At 59.2% G+C, this 15,720-nt stretch overlaps 1 protein-coding gene across 2 annotated transcripts; it reads right to left on the bottom strand.

Annotated features, from left to right (window-relative positions):
• Window positions 1-904: 904 nt before the first annotated feature.
• Window positions 905-14,861, bottom strand: LOC135275745 (TBC1 domain family member 3G-like). Of its 2 annotated transcripts, XM_064378262.1 has the most exons (15): window positions 11,724-11,763; window positions 10,214-10,273; window positions 9,968-10,050; window positions 9,783-9,861; window positions 8,358-8,397; window positions 7,792-7,872; window positions 7,232-7,339; window positions 6,789-6,898; window positions 5,497-5,545; window positions 4,829-4,949; window positions 4,018-4,112; window positions 3,564-3,629; window positions 3,019-3,118; window positions 2,513-2,659; window positions 905-1,582 (listed from the first exon to the last, which is right to left on the bottom strand). In XM_064378262.1, the coding sequence occupies exons 2-15, from the start codon at window positions 10,219-10,221 to the stop codon at window positions 1,185-1,187; spliced, it is 1,485 nt and encodes a 494-aa protein (XP_064234332.1). In that variant the 5' UTR covers window positions 10,222-10,273; window positions 11,724-11,763; the 3' UTR covers window positions 905-1,184. The 2 variants fall into 2 exon arrangements, with proteins under 2 accessions (XP_064234332.1, XP_064234331.1); XM_064378261.1 differs by lacking the exon at window positions 9,783-9,861 and having other exon boundaries at window positions 11,724-14,861.
• Between the last annotated feature and the right edge of the window lie 859 nt (window positions 14,862-15,720).

The raw sequence follows: 15,720 nt of genomic DNA, 5'->3' as shown, positions 1-15,720 counted from the left end.
ACATCTCAAGAAATGTTCATAAGTTTCCCAAAAAGTAAAACGAGGATGGGAGGCTTGTTTGGGACCTCAGGTGCTTATCCAGCCATGAGCCCTGGCCCAGATGCTTCTAGAACTGAGAACATTCCAAGTAGAAGTGGCAGAGCCAAGGCCCTGAGGTGGGAGCGCACTGCTGCTCGTCCCCAGCTGTGAATGGGGTGTCCTGGTGGGAATCAGTGCCGTGTGCACTGCAGGGCCGGCAGGTCCATGTCCACATTGTGGCTCAGGGCAGCGAAAGCCAATCTCCGTCCCCTCCACAGGGTGGTCAGCCTGTCAGCAGGTGGCCAACTGGTCCTCCTGGGAAATGGTGCCATCCCAGATACTGGGTGTATCTCATCCACAAATAGGGTGCTCAGCAGTGGTGTCAGCCTGGTGAGCCTTGGTAAGGGCAGGTGCAGGATGCTGAGCCTCTTTAGTCCCCATGCCCGTCTCAAGGCCACTCCTTCCGTGGGCCCATCCAGCAAACAAGATGGCCGGGAAAGAAGCCGGCTCCATCCACAGGGTGTGCTGTTCTGCTCACCTCAGGACCAGCATCATCCTCCGTCGTGATTCTCTTTGGTGGGAGTACTGGGAAAGCCTGCACTGGCAGCTAGAAGGCAGCTGGTGGTGGCGAAGCTGCAGCAATGGCTGCAAGGCTTTTAGCCTCGCCCGGCTTCTGGGACAGTGGCAGAGCTGTCCAGCGCCAGGGTCCCCGGCATAGTCACGCTGACTACAGCTGGGAGCCCAACATACCCCTGGTGCCCCTCTCGTCCCAGGGCTGGGGCTTTTTGTGCCCTGGGAGGGGAATACGCCCAAAGGTTGGTACAGAGGCCCTGGGGCATGCTGCTGGCTGGCCAGGGCTTCGGGGATGCCACGCTCCTCTCTCTCTCTCTCTCGTGGCCTTGATGGGACAAGCCTCCCCATTGAACGGGATTTTCCAAGGTGTCTGGGGCTGCGGGGTTCGGGTTAGGGTTCGGGTTAAGGTCAGGGGTTAGTGTCAGGGTTAGGGCTGGGAGCTGGCGGGGTGCCCCCTGGCTCCAGTCACAGTCATTTGGTGAAGGAGCCAAATACAGGTGCCCATGTTGCAGTGGGGATATCTCCTGACCTTCCTCTTAGTCCTGATGGGCCTGGGCAGGGCCCGGTGTCAGGGTCCCCATGGGCTTCCTGGGCTAGGCCTGTCCCATGGTCCCGGGGATGTCCAGGACACAGTCAGACGGGACACGGACCCAGCAGCTCTGCTCGAAATCATAATGGGGGAACCAAGGGCCCCCCACATCCAGGTCCGTCGGGAGCTGGGGCATTGAACTCCACTCTATATATCGCCAGGAATGGCGAGGTCTTCTCTGAGCCAAGGCTGGGCTGGACACAGGGTAGGTGTTTTCGCGGACTGCCCCACCAGGACAGGGTATGAAAGGATGAGGCGCCCGTGGTGGGGGAGCTGACCAAATGGTCTGCGGGCACTGGGTTGCTGGGCTGGGAGGGGGCTGACCGTCCCCCTTGCAGAGGGTGTTCCTGCCAGGTGAAGCTAGCACGGGCCTGGGTGCCGAGGACCCTTGTTCGGGTTTGGCTGAAAGGAAAACAGGCATGGTCGGCGTCTCCAGTGAGCCCATGTAGGCCTTTCCGGGCTGGGTCCCAGGTGCCTGGGGTCTGACACTGAGGACACGCCTGTAGTCTGCTGATTCCAGAGGGAGGGGAGCGTGCAACCTGGGGTGAGGAGGCCGTCTGGGGATGGCAGGTGGCTCCTGGGACTGCCCCCCAGAGTCCAGGCTGGCTGGGGGCTTCCTGCCACACACCCTCCTCCCAGGGCTACAGCCGCCAGGCAGAACTCAGGTGGGAGGGGCCTTGGCTGTCACCCAGCCCCCTTGCCACCTCCCATGGGGACCTGTCTCCAAAGTGGGTGATTGGGCCTGGACGTGGGTCACCCTCTGCTCTCCTGAACTGCCCAGTCCATGCCAGCGCTGACCGTTCCCACATCTGGCTGAACTCTGGGCTCGGCTCTGGGACCGGGTTCCCCCCTGGGTCCTGTCCCTGAATGCTCTGGGGGTCAGGGACACTGATTCCCTCATCTCCCTGGCTCAAGGCTTGTGGTCCTGGCACCCTTGAAGGGCTGTGCAGGAGTAAGGGGCCTCTGCTGCTCTCCGAGGCTGTCAGTGCTCACAGGGAGGGACGGGGGCTCCCACAAATGAGTCTGGCTCCTCCGGTGCCCTTGAGGGCCCCATGAGGGGGACAACGGGCCACCATGGAAAGTGGGAGGGGGCTTCTTGGAGGTTCTTGCCCACATCCCCCTCCTGCGTGCACAGCACATCCAGTCCACATGCACTGAGCGCCTGCCCTGAGGACCGGTGGGCCTACTGTACTTTCTTACGGTCTAGGAGGAAGAGGAGGAAGAAAGGCTGAAGAGGGAGGGCCAGGTAGTAGGGTTGGGGGTCCCAGGCATTTCCCCACTGTTGACTTCCCCAGAGGGTGACTCGGGAGGGGACCTGGCACTGGAGCCCACCTGGGGATGGCAGGTCCTTGTGCTTCTTTGTGGGCCTCGAGGCCCACAGATGTTTTAACACCTTTTCATCATCCATCACCCAGGTACCGGAAAAGAAGTTCCGGAAGCGTGCCCACAGGCCAGACCTTGATGTTCTCAGCAGGCGCTCTAGGGACAGGGTGGGCATCAGGCCAGGAGAGTTCCCTGGGAGGGGTCAGAGCCCATACCCCGTGGCCACTTCAGTCTCCCACTGGGCGGTGCCGGATCCTTTTGTGGCCGCCTCAGTGGTCCAGATGTGCACAGGAGGCTGTGGCTGGGGGGCGGCCTGGGCAGGGCAGTGCTCACCACACTCCCGACTTTCATCTGGGTCATGTGGGGGATGGACTCGGTGTCACTGTGCCCTCCCAGCCCACCCGGCCAGATCTCCCTCTGGGCCAGAACTGAGGATCATGAGGACAGTGTGAGGAAGCTCCCTCGGGTCAACTGGGGTCTGACCCCAGTGCTCCCCAGGTCACAGGTGGACTTACTCCTCCAAACCTTGCAGATGATGCCCGTTATGGGCATCAGCGCCTGCTCCCCGTCCAATACATAAACATCCCAGAGGCGCAGGGTGAGGCCGAGAGAGATCTGTGGGGACAGCAGGCGTGGGAGGACCTGGCCCTTCCAGGCTGAGGCTGGGGCTTAAGCTGGGCCCATTGGGGCTTCAGTCCCCAGAGTCAGTGACCCTCCCCATGAGGGTGGCCTGACCCTTCTGGGAGGCTGGGTCAGACAAGGTCTTGCAGCTCCTCATGGGGGGGCACTCATTTCAGTGGGGATGTGGCTTCTGGAGAGAGGGGCTTGAGGCTTCCCTGAGCCCTCCCAAGTCAGATCCTGGCCCAGTCTGCCCATGAGGTTGGTCCTCAGCCCCGGCCTCTGCCTTGGGATGATCCTTCTGGGGCAGAGGGTCTTGCTGTGTGTCCTGTGGGGACCCTCATGGGCCTCCTGTGGGCTGGGGGTGGGCCAGACCCCCGAGCTGGGGAAGCAGGGCACTGCACGGCAAGGAGGGTCCCTGAGACTCCCTGTGCCTCCTTACCTCATCATTCAGCATCCGGAGAAGCCAGCCTAATGAGGAAGCCTGTGCGCCTAGCCCTTCCTTGTCCTGATGGGAGGAACAGAGGTGCTCAGGGCCCCCTGGGCTGCTCTAGAAACCTCCCTCTTCCAGGACCCACTGAAGACCCCTCCCTAAGTGCAGAACACTGGGCGGTGTCCAGGGCTCCCCACAACACCTTCCCCTTCCCACACTCCCGGGGGACACACTGCCCTTAGCCCTGCTCTGCGGGAGCTGGGCCCCAGTCCCTGTGCCTCTGTCTCCTCCAGGGCTGGAAAAAAAACCCAAATCCCAGCCCACGGAGAACCCTACGTCCCAGGTCGGGCCCTGGCTGCCACTCAGCCTGTCACCAGCCACCGGGGGGCTCCAGCCCCCCCGCTCCTCCAGCCCCACGTGATGCAGGGCCTCTGGAGAAGAGTCCAGAGGACCGTAAACTCACCAGATGCCACATGGTCTTGGGTTGTGACGAGGGCACCACATGCTCCTGATGGTCTCGGAGCCCCTGGACTGTCCCGCCATTTGGGCTGTGGAATCCTGAGAAGCCCCCAGCTCATCATGAAATCAGAGCCCTCTCCCAAGATGTGGAGCCGTCAGCTGGAAGAGCTGGGCAGCTGCAGAGGCCCCCAATCCCCGAGGCCTCCCACCCTCCCATCTGCTGACCCCACGATGCTGCCTTGGCCCTGGGGAGGAGGGGTGGGAACATCCCCTGGAGCCTGGCTGGAGGTGCTCCTGGAGGCCTCCTGGGCCAGGGTGCTGGGAGGGCAAGGCTGACTTTGAGGCCAGGACAGAGGGTGGCCAGAACAGAGTGGGTGCTGGGCTTCTCGGTCATCTCCTGGAAGTGGCGTCGGGCCAGAGGACACGGGATGGGGGAAGATGCTGCCACCTGGGCTCAGTCAGCCCATTTGTGGGGACCGAGGGCAGCTGGAGCCCAGGCAGCTGAAGGGCAGGAAGACTCTCAGGGAGGGGAGAGTCAGCTGCACAGAATCAGAGCCAAAGAGCGTGGCTCCAGGACACACAGGGCGGCCACAGGGAGGATGAGATGTCCTCTGCTGATGGGGATGAAAGGCGTCTGACTTGGGCTCTGGGGGTCAGCCCCCAGCTCCTGTGGGACCCTCAGCAGAGACATCCTAAAGGCTCCCAACAAGCTGGCGACACAGGAAGGTGCCTTCACTGAAAGTTGAGATCACCTGGCCAGGGTGAGCATCCCCGGGTTTGGTAGCAAGAAGCCCCAGGGGCACCTGTCCACCTACCCTGTGGGAAGTGCCTCTCACTGGCCAGCAGCTGTGCCAGTGCCCAGAATGCGTCCTCTTCGGGAAGGTACAGTAGGAACAAGGCGGCCACCTGGCTCAGGTCTCTGCAGTAGCCCACCTCCTGCAAGAGCCAGAGTCACCGTGGAAGGACATCACCATGGAAGGATATCACCTGGGTGCTGAGGTCACCTGGGAGGACTCATGTCATTGGAGAAGACAGAGGTGACTGGGGAGGCTTCCTCTGAAGAAGAGGCTTCCTCAGGATGCAAATTCATTTCATTTCATGACAAGAGCCATGTCCATCAGACACTTCAGCAACTGATCGAAATGTCTCCTGAGAGCACTGTCCTGCGTGCGACCCCGCCAAGCTCCTGGGCTTTGTGGGCAGCCCCAGGAGGAAGGTGTCATTTCTTGCTCTGAGAAGTGGTGGTCGGGCCCAGGTGACACCAGGAGTCAGGGCCCTGACTCCTTTGTGACTCAGTTTGACCCCTTGAGACCACCCCCCTTGCTTGGAAGTTTATGCCAGCAGTGAGCTAGAGTCATGCCTTCTATATCCTGGTGGCTCACAAATACTGACTTGGAAAGAAGCAACGACACCCCCAATAGACACCCACGCCAGGGAATATGGCCGTGAATATGGGAATATGGTCACTGCCCAGAATACTCACCGGATTATACTCTGCGTAGGCCAGCAGGACGTGGAATAGTTCCCGCTGCCTAGGAGACAGAGAAAGGGGGCTTTCATTTCTTTTGTGGAGATGCTATTAGTTTCACTTTGTCTACAAACCCTAACAACAAATCCCATTTCGCGTTCAGATGATTCACCAGACAAGCGGTGAGCTCTTCAGGGCCTTTGACTGTTTAAGAAATGTTTCAGTAAAGTCCACATCTATGAAATGCAGATATCCCAGTTGGACAGTGAGTTGACTAATCATTTTTGCTTTGATTGACTTTTTTTTCAGTTTGCACACACGCCAGTTCAGTCTTTGGGTGTACAGTTCTGCCATGGTTCTAACCCAATGTGCAGAGTCTCCCGGCCACTGCTCCAGCCCCTCCTGGAGCGACTCGTTCATCCTCCACGACTCCAGAGTGGCCCCTATGCAGCCCGCCTTCCCCATTCTGTCAGCTCCTGGTCACCCAGACCGGCTCTCAGTCCCCCTGGTTTGACCTTTCCCTCAATGGCCTATGAATGGGAATCCTACAGTGGTAGCTTTTCGAGTCTGGCTTCTTTCTCCTAGCAAAATGCATCTAGGTTCCACCCACGTTCGTGCGGGCATCACTGGCTCGTTCCCTTTTCTCAGTGAGTCTTCTATTTCAAGGGAGAACCAACCTTCCTCGCCCCATTCCCAGGCTGATGGTCGTCCCCAAAGGCCCTGTGTGTGAGTGATGATGAATGAAGCAGTGAAGGTGGCATGCAGGTTTCATGTGGATGTCAGTTTCCAAGTCACTGGGCTCAATATCTGACACTTTGGGGACCTGTGGTTCAAGTGCATTGAGCTTTGTGAGCCACTGCCCAACTGGCTGCCAAAGTGGCTGTGCCATGTCACATTCCCAGCAGACCCGGATGAGAGTTTCCAGGACCCTGAGTGCCCCCAGCATTTGGTGCTGTCAGTGCTGCCTGGGGAGGCTCACGGGCCCTCCATCCTGCCGCCCTCCCGTGGGTGCTACCATGGGTCCCCATGGCTCAGGGAGAGCACTTTTCCCCATTGTGCATGATTTTCTTTGCTGCCTTCTGTCTCCTCAGGATCCTCTTCGCTTCTGGCCCCACATGTTCCAGCCTGGCCCAGGGCTTGGAACCTGGGAGCTGCTCGGTCCCTGGTGCCGGCTGCTTCCTGGGCCAGGAGAGCACTTGGCAGCTCTGTCATCCTTCTTGGGTGACCCTGGCTTCTGCTCCAGGGAAGTCCCCATCCCTCTGGTTCACCCCATCTCCACTGGGGCCCTGTGGCTCCCGTGGGCTTACTTGATGCCGTATCGCTCCTGGAAAAGACTGTGTCTTCTGAGGGTCTTCCTCACGTCCAGGTCGATCTGGTGCACCTGTTGACAGGACCTCTTCCCCTTCTCCTTCATGAGCTGTAGGGCAGGGCCAAGAGGAGGAAGCAGCCTCAGAACAGAGGGAAGACTCCCTGCCCCAAAATGCAGTCATCCCACAGTCAGCACTTCCGGAAGGAAGGAAAGAAGGAAGATTTCCTTCTGCAGAAAGCTGCTTTTTGGCTTGTTTCTGAAGCCGGGGAGGGTCCCCAAAGCCGAGCTCCTCTGTGGTGTCTATGTGGCCATCTATGCCCAGGATGTGCATCTGGCCAGCACACACATGCCCCAAGTGGGGCTTGATGTTCGTTCCCTGCAGCTGGAGACCTGGACGCCTGACACGGCCTGGCCTGTTTGTTGGGCTCTGGCTTAGCATACCTGGTATTTGCTGGGGTTTTTCGCCTTGATGTCATCAATGTTGAGGAGGACCGACCACACCTGGCCCCGGATATTCATGGGAATGCCCTCATAAACACGGCGAATGAGCTGTGGGCAGAAAACGATCTGGTGACTCGGGCCAGAGGCGACCCCCACGAGGACCAGATCCCGAGAATTCTGTAAATTATTAGTTTTGGCCCCGTGATTCCTCAGTAGAGGTGAGGTCAAGCTGGGGCAGGGTCTCCCTTCCCAGGACTGAAGGAGAAAATGGGCACTCAGAGTCCTGAACTCTGATCTGGACCTGTTCCTTCCTTCGGGTCACCAGGAGGCTGCCCTAGCCCTGAGCTCCGGTGGCTCCAGCCCTAGATTCAGATTCCCTTCGAACAAGGTGACTCTCACACCAACGGGTAGCAAAGCTGGCGACCAGGCCTGTGGTCCTCTGCATGAGGACAGTGTGCCACCCGCCCTCTGAGAGGCTGAGGGTGCCAGGCCACAGCCACGGGTGCCTGTCCCCTGTCCCTGCAGAGAGTGGTTCTGGGGCCTCTCCCTACACACGTTACTTTTTCGCTGTTCTTATATTTCTCCCATTCGCCCAGCATTTCCCTCCACTCGGTCTTGCGTCTCAGCTCCTGCCGAATTTGCTGTCAAAGGAGGAATGCTGGAGTTAGCGGAGCCGCCAGCCTTCTCAGAGCAGCCCGTGAATGCTGCATCTTGGGTTCTGGAGCCCTGGTGGGACCCAGCTGGAAGGAGCCAGGGAATGGCAGACCCTAAGGGCTGACAGCCTTTCAGCAAATGAGCGCCAGTGGGCTGGCCTTGGGTCCCTGGGATGTGCCATTCTCAGGCCACAGACACACCAGTCATAGGTCAGGTCCCAGCCTCTAGGTGGGGTTCTGACACAAGTGGGCAGCTGCCCCCAAGCCACGACTCTGATTCTCACTTTGGAATTTCATCAAACTGCCAGAGATACAGTGACTTGGGGTCAGGTCCAGCAGGGAAGCTGCCCCTCCCTGTGACAGCGTGTTGCTCCCACCCACCCCCACCCAGGCTTGCTGCCTCCTCCACCTCACACACCACCTGCCCAGTCCCCCTGTCCCTGGGTCAGGCCCCCCATGCATCAGGATCTTACCTTGACCTCCCAGGAACTGAGAGGGGGCAGCTCCGTCTCACTGTAAGGCAACCAAGCAGAGCTGAGGAGCTGCACAGGGCTTGGAGCCGTCCGGTCTGGGAGCCGACCCCCAGAAAGAACTGGCTCTGTCCCATCCAGTTCAGGGCTCAGCCCGGAAAAAGGCACAGGGAAGGGAGGACGGGGGCTTTCCTGTGGGGCTGACTCCCAGGAGGGGCCAGGACCTGGGAGGAGCAGGAGTGCAGGGCCAGCCTGGCCTGGGTTACTGGGGCCCCTGGTGTGGGGGGGCAGTCAGGCTGCACAACGGGGTGCCCCTCCTGGCCTAGAGGTGGTGCTTTCTGCTAGAGCTGAGAAAGGTGGGCCATGAGATGGGATAGGGGCTTCCCAGGGTGGGTGACCGGGCCCTGACAGGAGTCCCTTCAAAGTGCTCACGTGATGTGGAACTGCCGGGGTCTCCAGAGCCTGGCCTGAGACCTGTGCAGTGCACCCAGGGTGTAACTGGGACCCATCGCCCCCTACACACCCAAGGCCCTCGCAGGTCTGACCTCCCAGCGTCCACCTGCCTCTCCCTGCACCCGAGCCACACACCCTGCATTTTAGAAGTGGCAGGGCTCATACGCTCCCTCCACCCTACCTCCCCCGGGATCCTCTGTCTCTCCATGCTATGATCCCTGAGGAGTGGGCGCCAGGCTGGGCTCCTCTTACCTAGCCCCAGATCCCTTCCCAGCACCAGACCCAGGCTCTTTTTTATTTGAGACGGAGTTTCGCTCTTGTTACCCAGGCTGGAGTGCAATGGTGCGATCTCGGCTCACAGCAACCTCCGCCTCCTGGGTTCAGGCAATTCTCCTGCCTCAGCCTCCTGAGTAGCTGGGATTACAGGCACGTGCCACCATGCCCAGCTAATTTTTTGTATTTTTAGTAGAGACGGGATTTCACCATGTTGACCAGGATTGTCTCGATCTCTTGACCTCGTGATCCACCCGCCTCGCCCTCCCAAAGTGCTGGGATTACAGGCCTGAGGACCGAGGCTCTTTAGCTGCAAGCTCTGCTGCCATTTTGGCCTCACCGTGAGATGCCCAGAACAGGGTTCTGCCCGTCTTCTCCCTCATTCCCCTAGGGCCACAGCCCCCACTGTCCCTGTGCCTTTCCCCTTTCCCCATGGGGACAGGGAGGGCTATGGCTCTAGGGAAATGGGGGAGAACAGGGGCAGGTGGGCCCTCAACAACAGCCCCGAAGCTGGGGCAGGTGTCCCTTCACCCTATGGCCACAAACCTTGGATCTCACTGGGGTTGTCTGTCAGTGGACAGGATTAGACCCTCAGGCTACCCTGCTCCTCTTGTGCTAACTTGGAGATGGAACTGTTGAGAGCCCAGGGGCCTGATCTAGCCCCTTCTCCATTCCCACCCGCTCCCTGGATGGGCCCCTCACCTCTGGCCTAACAACCTCAGGCAGGGCCTGCAGGGGAGCCAGGGAGGAGGTCTGACCCTGGGAAGGAGGTTGGCCGGACCTGGGGAGACATGGCCTCAGGGCCTCAGGAGGTTTTTTCTAAAAGCAAACCCATCCCTGAGCTGAGATAGGTGCTTTAGGGGCTGAGGGGAGCACAGAGGACTCACTGCACAATTCCAAACCGATCCGTGCGGTTGTGGATTTCCACAGGCTCAGGCTCCATGTCCGCTGGCAGCCCAGCTCGGTGTCCCTGCAACCCAGAGGGAGCCTCGCTGAGGGGCCCAAGGTAAAGGGTACAAGAGGCCTGGGGACATTGGCCACCCGTCCCCACCCTGTGCTCCTAGGGAGCCCAAAACCCTTTGACCAGGGCGCACTGGCAGAGGTCCCCCTCCAAGGAGCAGACCGACCTGTACCTTCTCATATTTGAGAATGATGTCCTCTCGCTCCTGTAATGTATGTTCTGTCATCTCCATCTTGTGAGACAAAATCATCTAAAGATTACACTGCACCTGAGAACTTCAGAGAACACCTGAACCGCTCCCACTGGGCTCCCAGATGCTGGCTGGCTGCGTAACCCCCATTCCACCACTGCCGCCAGGTGAAAAGGGGCCAGACGCAGCGGCCCACACCTGCATGGGTCTCTGGAGTCTCAAGCCCCAAGCTGGGGTGGGCATCTTCTCAAGGACGTGAGAACAGTGGGACCTGGTCAGATAATCCCGTGTCCCCAAATGCCATGAAACAGGCACACACCTGCCCTGGCAGGTTGAATGGTGTCTCCTTGCCTAAATTGAAGGGCCCATGATGGGCTACTCCAGACATGTAGAGGCAGACTGGGGTCAGGGACCAGAGGTCTCTGTACAGTCGGCCTCCTGAGATTCTCAGGGACCACAGAGATGTCCAGTTTCCCACAAGGAACAGGATCTCTCCTGAGTGCTCCGTCCTACTCCACTCATCACTTGGGCTACCATGGCCCTTCAGTCAGAGCAGCGACGCCACTTTAGGAATAACGCCAGTTGAGCAGAAGGGTGTTTGGTTGGGGGATGAAAATGATCTACTGTCTCCAAAGCAGCCTCTGTGCTCGTGGAAACCACGTCTCTGGGGAAGGGACGGCGGACTCCACCATTCTGAGCTCTCCACATAGGAGGGGGCTTCATCTCCCTGGGTCACCGAGGACCAAGACCCAACAGGGGGTCCTTGGTCCTGGAGAACACCTAGATGGACCATCCCTTCTGGGAACACCCGGGGCAAAAGGAGGGTGAGGACTCGATAGGACCAGACAGAGAAAGAAATACTTGGGGAGAACCTCAGTGCCTGGACCCTCTGAAGAGGAGGAGAGAGAGTCTCCCTCCAGCCAGCCCTTCAGGGAGTCTTCATTTTCCACAACTGCCCAAAGGCTGAAGGCTCCCCATTCACTCCTGGACAAGAGACTGTGTGTGCCCAGTGGGTCCCACAGCGACCATCAGGACCCAGCTTAGGCCACAGAGGTGTTTTGATGATTCATCCCAGTCAATCTGTGGATTCATCCCAGTGGCTCTGCCAGGGCCAGTTTCTGCCCCATCAGGATGGAAAACCCTGGACAGATTTGGGATGCAGAGCAGGGAGGCCACAGGGTTCAGGCCTGAAGTCCCTTTCGGCACAAGGCAGGCTGACAGCAAAACCTAGGGTCACGTCTGGATTCCCAGACTGATTACCGCCTCTCTGACCCCAGAAGTCTCACCTGTCGAATGGGTACATTCGGGGCAGCACTCACCCTACGGAGCCACCATGGGGACGAAAGAGACAATCGTCTACACGGGCAGCGTAGAAGAGGCACCGCGTGCTCAGGGATCACCCTCCTTGGCAGCTGCCCAGAGGCCAGCATAGCCCACACTATAGCCACTGTCCCCAAGTCAGCATGGAGAGAAGAGAGCAGGTCACACTCACCTGATTCTGATGAATCAGCTGGCCTGGGTTATGTCTCTCAGGTAGAAAAATCTCTGAGTACACAGAAGTGCTCACAGATGCCACTGTGTGTGTGTAGCCACTGTAGAACACAGAGTGAGGCCAGAGAGCACAGACAGGTGCTAGGCATAAGTGGCATTCCGAGGTCATGGCACGCATCACAATGGGGCCTTGCCCAGGTCAGCAGGGCCCAGTCAGCATCCTCCACTACCTGAGGCTTCAACACGCCTGTGTGCAAGGTGTCTGTGCACCTGTGTGCTCACGTGTATGTGGGTAAATGCATCTGTGCACATGTATGTTGCTTCTCTGGCCAGGCCTGGCTGCCCCACTCATGTGTGCACCCAATTCCTCGTCACTGTCACCCCCGGGGCCCAGGGCCAGCATCAGAGCATCCATGGGTGCTCCCTGACCTCAGTCCTCCCCACCCAGGGTGGTCCTGGGCTACACATAGGGGTGGAGGGAAGTGACTGCTGCTGTTGAATCTCAGAATCAAAATGCTAATACCATTACCTAATGGACTTTTTAGTATCTCTAATGGTCTTAAAAATACTGTCTCTAATGGTATCGCTTTTTTATTTCTGATATTTTAATTGGGTGTTTTGCTCCACGACCCTTGGTTATTCTAGCTAGAGGATCCTGTGGGGAACGTGCCCGGCACCCAGTAGGGGCTCACTCTTCCAGACATGTTCTCTAAAATCTGCCTCGTCTGTCCTTCCACCCAGGGCCTACGGGATGCCAAATTCCAGGGGCCAGAAAGAGCTTGGGACAAAAAGAACATTGGAGGGGAAGGCTTTGACCTGGGCTGAGTCTGCTTGTGCCATCCAAAACGGGAGGCTCAGTAACTGAGAGAGGGCGTCCAGAGGCCCCAGTGCAGGGCCCTCCTGATGGACACCTGCTCCCCTGTACTCATTAGCAACCTCACCCATCCTACTCTCAAAGCACAGTTGGCCCTCGTATCTGGGAGCTCTGCACCTGTGCATTCAGCCAACAGCGGATGGAAAACATTCAGAAAAGAAATTGGATGCTTATGCCTCAATGAACATGTGCAGAATTTGGTTTTGTCATCATTCCCTACACAGTACAGTATCACAACCATTTATATATTATCTGCATCGTATTAGGTATCATAACTAATCTAGACATGGTCTACTGTATACGGGAGGATGTGCATAGGTCATTTGTAAACACTAGGCCATGTTATATCAGAGACTTGGGCATCCCTGGGGACTCTAGAACTAATCCTCCATGAATGTCAAGGGATGACTATATACACTCACTCAGGAAGGCTTCTCATTGGAAGAAGGGCCCAGTTCAGGGCAGACAGGGACATCCTGAGCGGACTACTGTCCATTCATCCATCCATTCATCCATTGGCCCAAGGACAGCCCTAGCAGCAAGTGGAGACAAGAGAAAAGACCAACCCACGTCATCCAGCTTTGAGGGCCTAGAAGAAGTTGCACCAGTATGAGGATAGGGGGTCAGTTTCCTCCAGGATCCAGAGAGCACATCAGGCAGCCTCGGGGTGAGGAAAGGAGCCCAGGCTCTCCAGCAGCCACACAGGCCTGCAGTAGGATGGAGCTGGACTGGCCACGTGGATCACTTGGGCCTAATGAGGGGAAAAGCAAGACCAGGGGGCAGAGGAGGAGCATGGGGGCAGCTGGTGGCCTAAGGAGAAGGCGCCTCAGGGAAGGGGTCTGTATTAGTTTGTTTTCATGCTGCTATAACGAAATACCTGAGACTGGGTAATTTATAAAGAGGTTTGATTGACTCGCAGTTCAGGAAACTCACAATCAGGGCAGAAGGCAGAGAGGAAGCAGGCACCTTCTTCACATGGCGACAGGAGGGACGGAGTGGAGAATGGGGAAGTGCCACACTTCAAAACCATCAGCTCTCCTGAGAACTCACTCACTATCAGGGCAACAGCACGGGGGAAACTGCCCCAAATCCAATCCCCTCCCACCTGCTTCCTCCGTTGACACAGGAGGATTACAATTCCAGATGAGATTTGGGTGGAGACACAGAGCCGAACCTACGAGGGTCTCAGTCTGTCTTGCAGCTCCCCTGGGGCTGAGGCTGAGTGTCAGTGGAAATCACAGGGTCAACAGGATTCCGTCCATGCCCAGGGCTTTCTGGGGACACACCTGTCCAAGCAGCAGCCATTCCCAACAGAGCTCTGTTTCTGGAAAGCCAGGCAGCAGCTGGAGCTGGGCCCTCTGGGATTTGTTTAGTGACCTGACCATGTGGGAGGCCTGGAGTGGGTGTGTGTGGGGGGTGTCTCCCAGCCTCATTGCATCGCTCACTTCCCAGGCCCTGCCCTCAACCCCTCCTGACCAGGCCCTGTCCTGGTTCTCAGCCACCGTGTCCCAGTGGCTCCTTCAGACCACTCACTGACCAAGAGAGGGGCTGACTCGAGGTTACAGAGTGCTGTGTTTATGTGACCTGAGAATATGTGTGCACAGACTGTGCCCGCAGTGTCCTTGTTCGTGCACATGTCCTGCCCATGTGTCGGCAGCCTGTCCCTACCTGCTTAGGAGTGTGACTTCGTGTCCTGGTAGATGGGGGGGGAGAGAGGGAGTTGTGCTCAGAGTCCCCTGATTACTTCTATGAGTGCATGTCTGTGCATCTTGTTAGGGGTGCTTGGGTGTATGGAAGATTGTGCCCTGGGTGTCCTTGATCATGTGTGTGTGTGTGTGCGCGCGCGCGCGCGCATTTGGGGGTATACTGTGTCACAACATCGTCAATCAACCCTCTGTGTGTAACTTTCTGTGTGAGTGTGTCCTACAGGTGTGAGCAAGTGGATACTTCCACCACGTGTCTGCACACGTGTGCACATGCACCGTCCTTGCACACCTGCGTATGTCACATGAGCGTGAACGGAGCCCAGCTTGTGCTGGCACCCTCGGGAACGTGTCAGTGGGTGTCCTGTGGGCCCCTGCCTGGCTGGCTCTCCGTTTGTCCCTTCAGCGTGTGCGTGCGGGATCCCAGGCTGGCATGCCGGCGGGTGTGAGTACGAATGCCAGTGAGTGTGGCGCCCGCGGGCTCTGTCTGCTCCGCGCTGCCTGCGCAGCCCACACACTGACTCTGCTTGGTTGCTGCGGGGTGACGCGGGCTGTGCCTGCCCCCTGCCTGCCCTTCCCTGGCCTGCCTGCCCCTGATCCGCCCTCGCGCGGGCCACCGCGGAGCCCCAGTCGCGTCCAGCCCAGCCTGCTGAGCCGCCCCGGGCCTGGGTCGCTCCGGGCCATGCCAGGCCCGGACTGGGCGGCGCTGCCTGCATGACCCTCCGGCGGCGCAGGGAGAAGGAGACCGTCTGCATCCAGGAGCACGTGGCCATCGACTGTGCCCGGCCCCCTCCGCCCCGTCGAGCAGATCTCCCGCCACTTCCCCGGTTCCCGCGGGGTCTGCTCCACGACGCCCCCGCGGACCCGGCCGCGGCCAGTGCCGGCTTCCCGCGCCGACAACGACGATGGAACCAGCTCTTTCAGAGCCGAAGAGTCTCGCCCGGGCCTCAGCCCGGGTCCCAGCCCTGCGCGGCCGCCCACCGAGCCGCCGGAGGACGAGCCGGACGCCGACAGCTGCGAGTCCACGATGGCAGTAAGTTTCCGCTCTCCGACTTCGCGCCCCTCCCGGGCTCCAGCTCGGCGCTCCCGGCCTCGCTGTGCCCTCGGGCCCTCCGGCTCGCGTCATCGCGTTCTCCTCTGGCAGAAACCCCCGCTGCGGGGTCGCGGCCCCCTAAGCGCCCCATGCGCTCTCCGCACCCTGCGCACCGGCCTCGACCCCATCCTGGACCCGGACCCGAGAGGTGGGAAGGTTGGGGGCACCCGCTGGGGGTGTCCCATTTTTGGGGCCGGGCTCCAGGTAGCCGGCGCGGCGCCCGCTCCCTACCCGCCCGTCCTCGGGGAGCTCCGGCGCAGGCGGCCGCTTTGGTTCCCGGGAAGGGCGGAGCTGCGTCCCGGGGAGACACCAGTTGCAGCCACCGTGT

The sequence above is a fragment of the Aotus nancymaae genome, unplaced genomic scaffold (assembly GCF_030222135.1).
Source record: "Aotus nancymaae isolate 86718 unplaced genomic scaffold, 86718_ANA_hifiasm-v0.15.2.pri h1tg000018l, whole genome shotgun sequence".
Lineage (NCBI taxonomy): Eukaryota > Metazoa > Chordata > Mammalia > Primates > Aotidae > Aotus > Aotus nancymaae.
This window is presented reverse-complemented; position numbering and strand designations above follow the sequence as displayed.

Bases quoted from the DNA above. Each gene is read 5' to 3' on its own strand.
- LOC135275745 (XM_064378261.1), bottom strand. From the start codon at position 11,900: ATGCGTGCCATGACCTCGGAATGCCACTTATGCCTAGCACCTGTCTGT. The intron at 7,340-7,791 runs GTAACGTGTGTA...TTCTGCCCACAG, and splicing joins AATATAAGAACAGCGAAAAA to CTCATTCGCCGTGTTTATGA. The intron at 5,546-6,788 runs GTAAGCCCACGG...TCTGTCTCCTAG, and splicing joins CAGGAGCGATACGGCATCAA to GCAGCGGGAACTATTCCACG.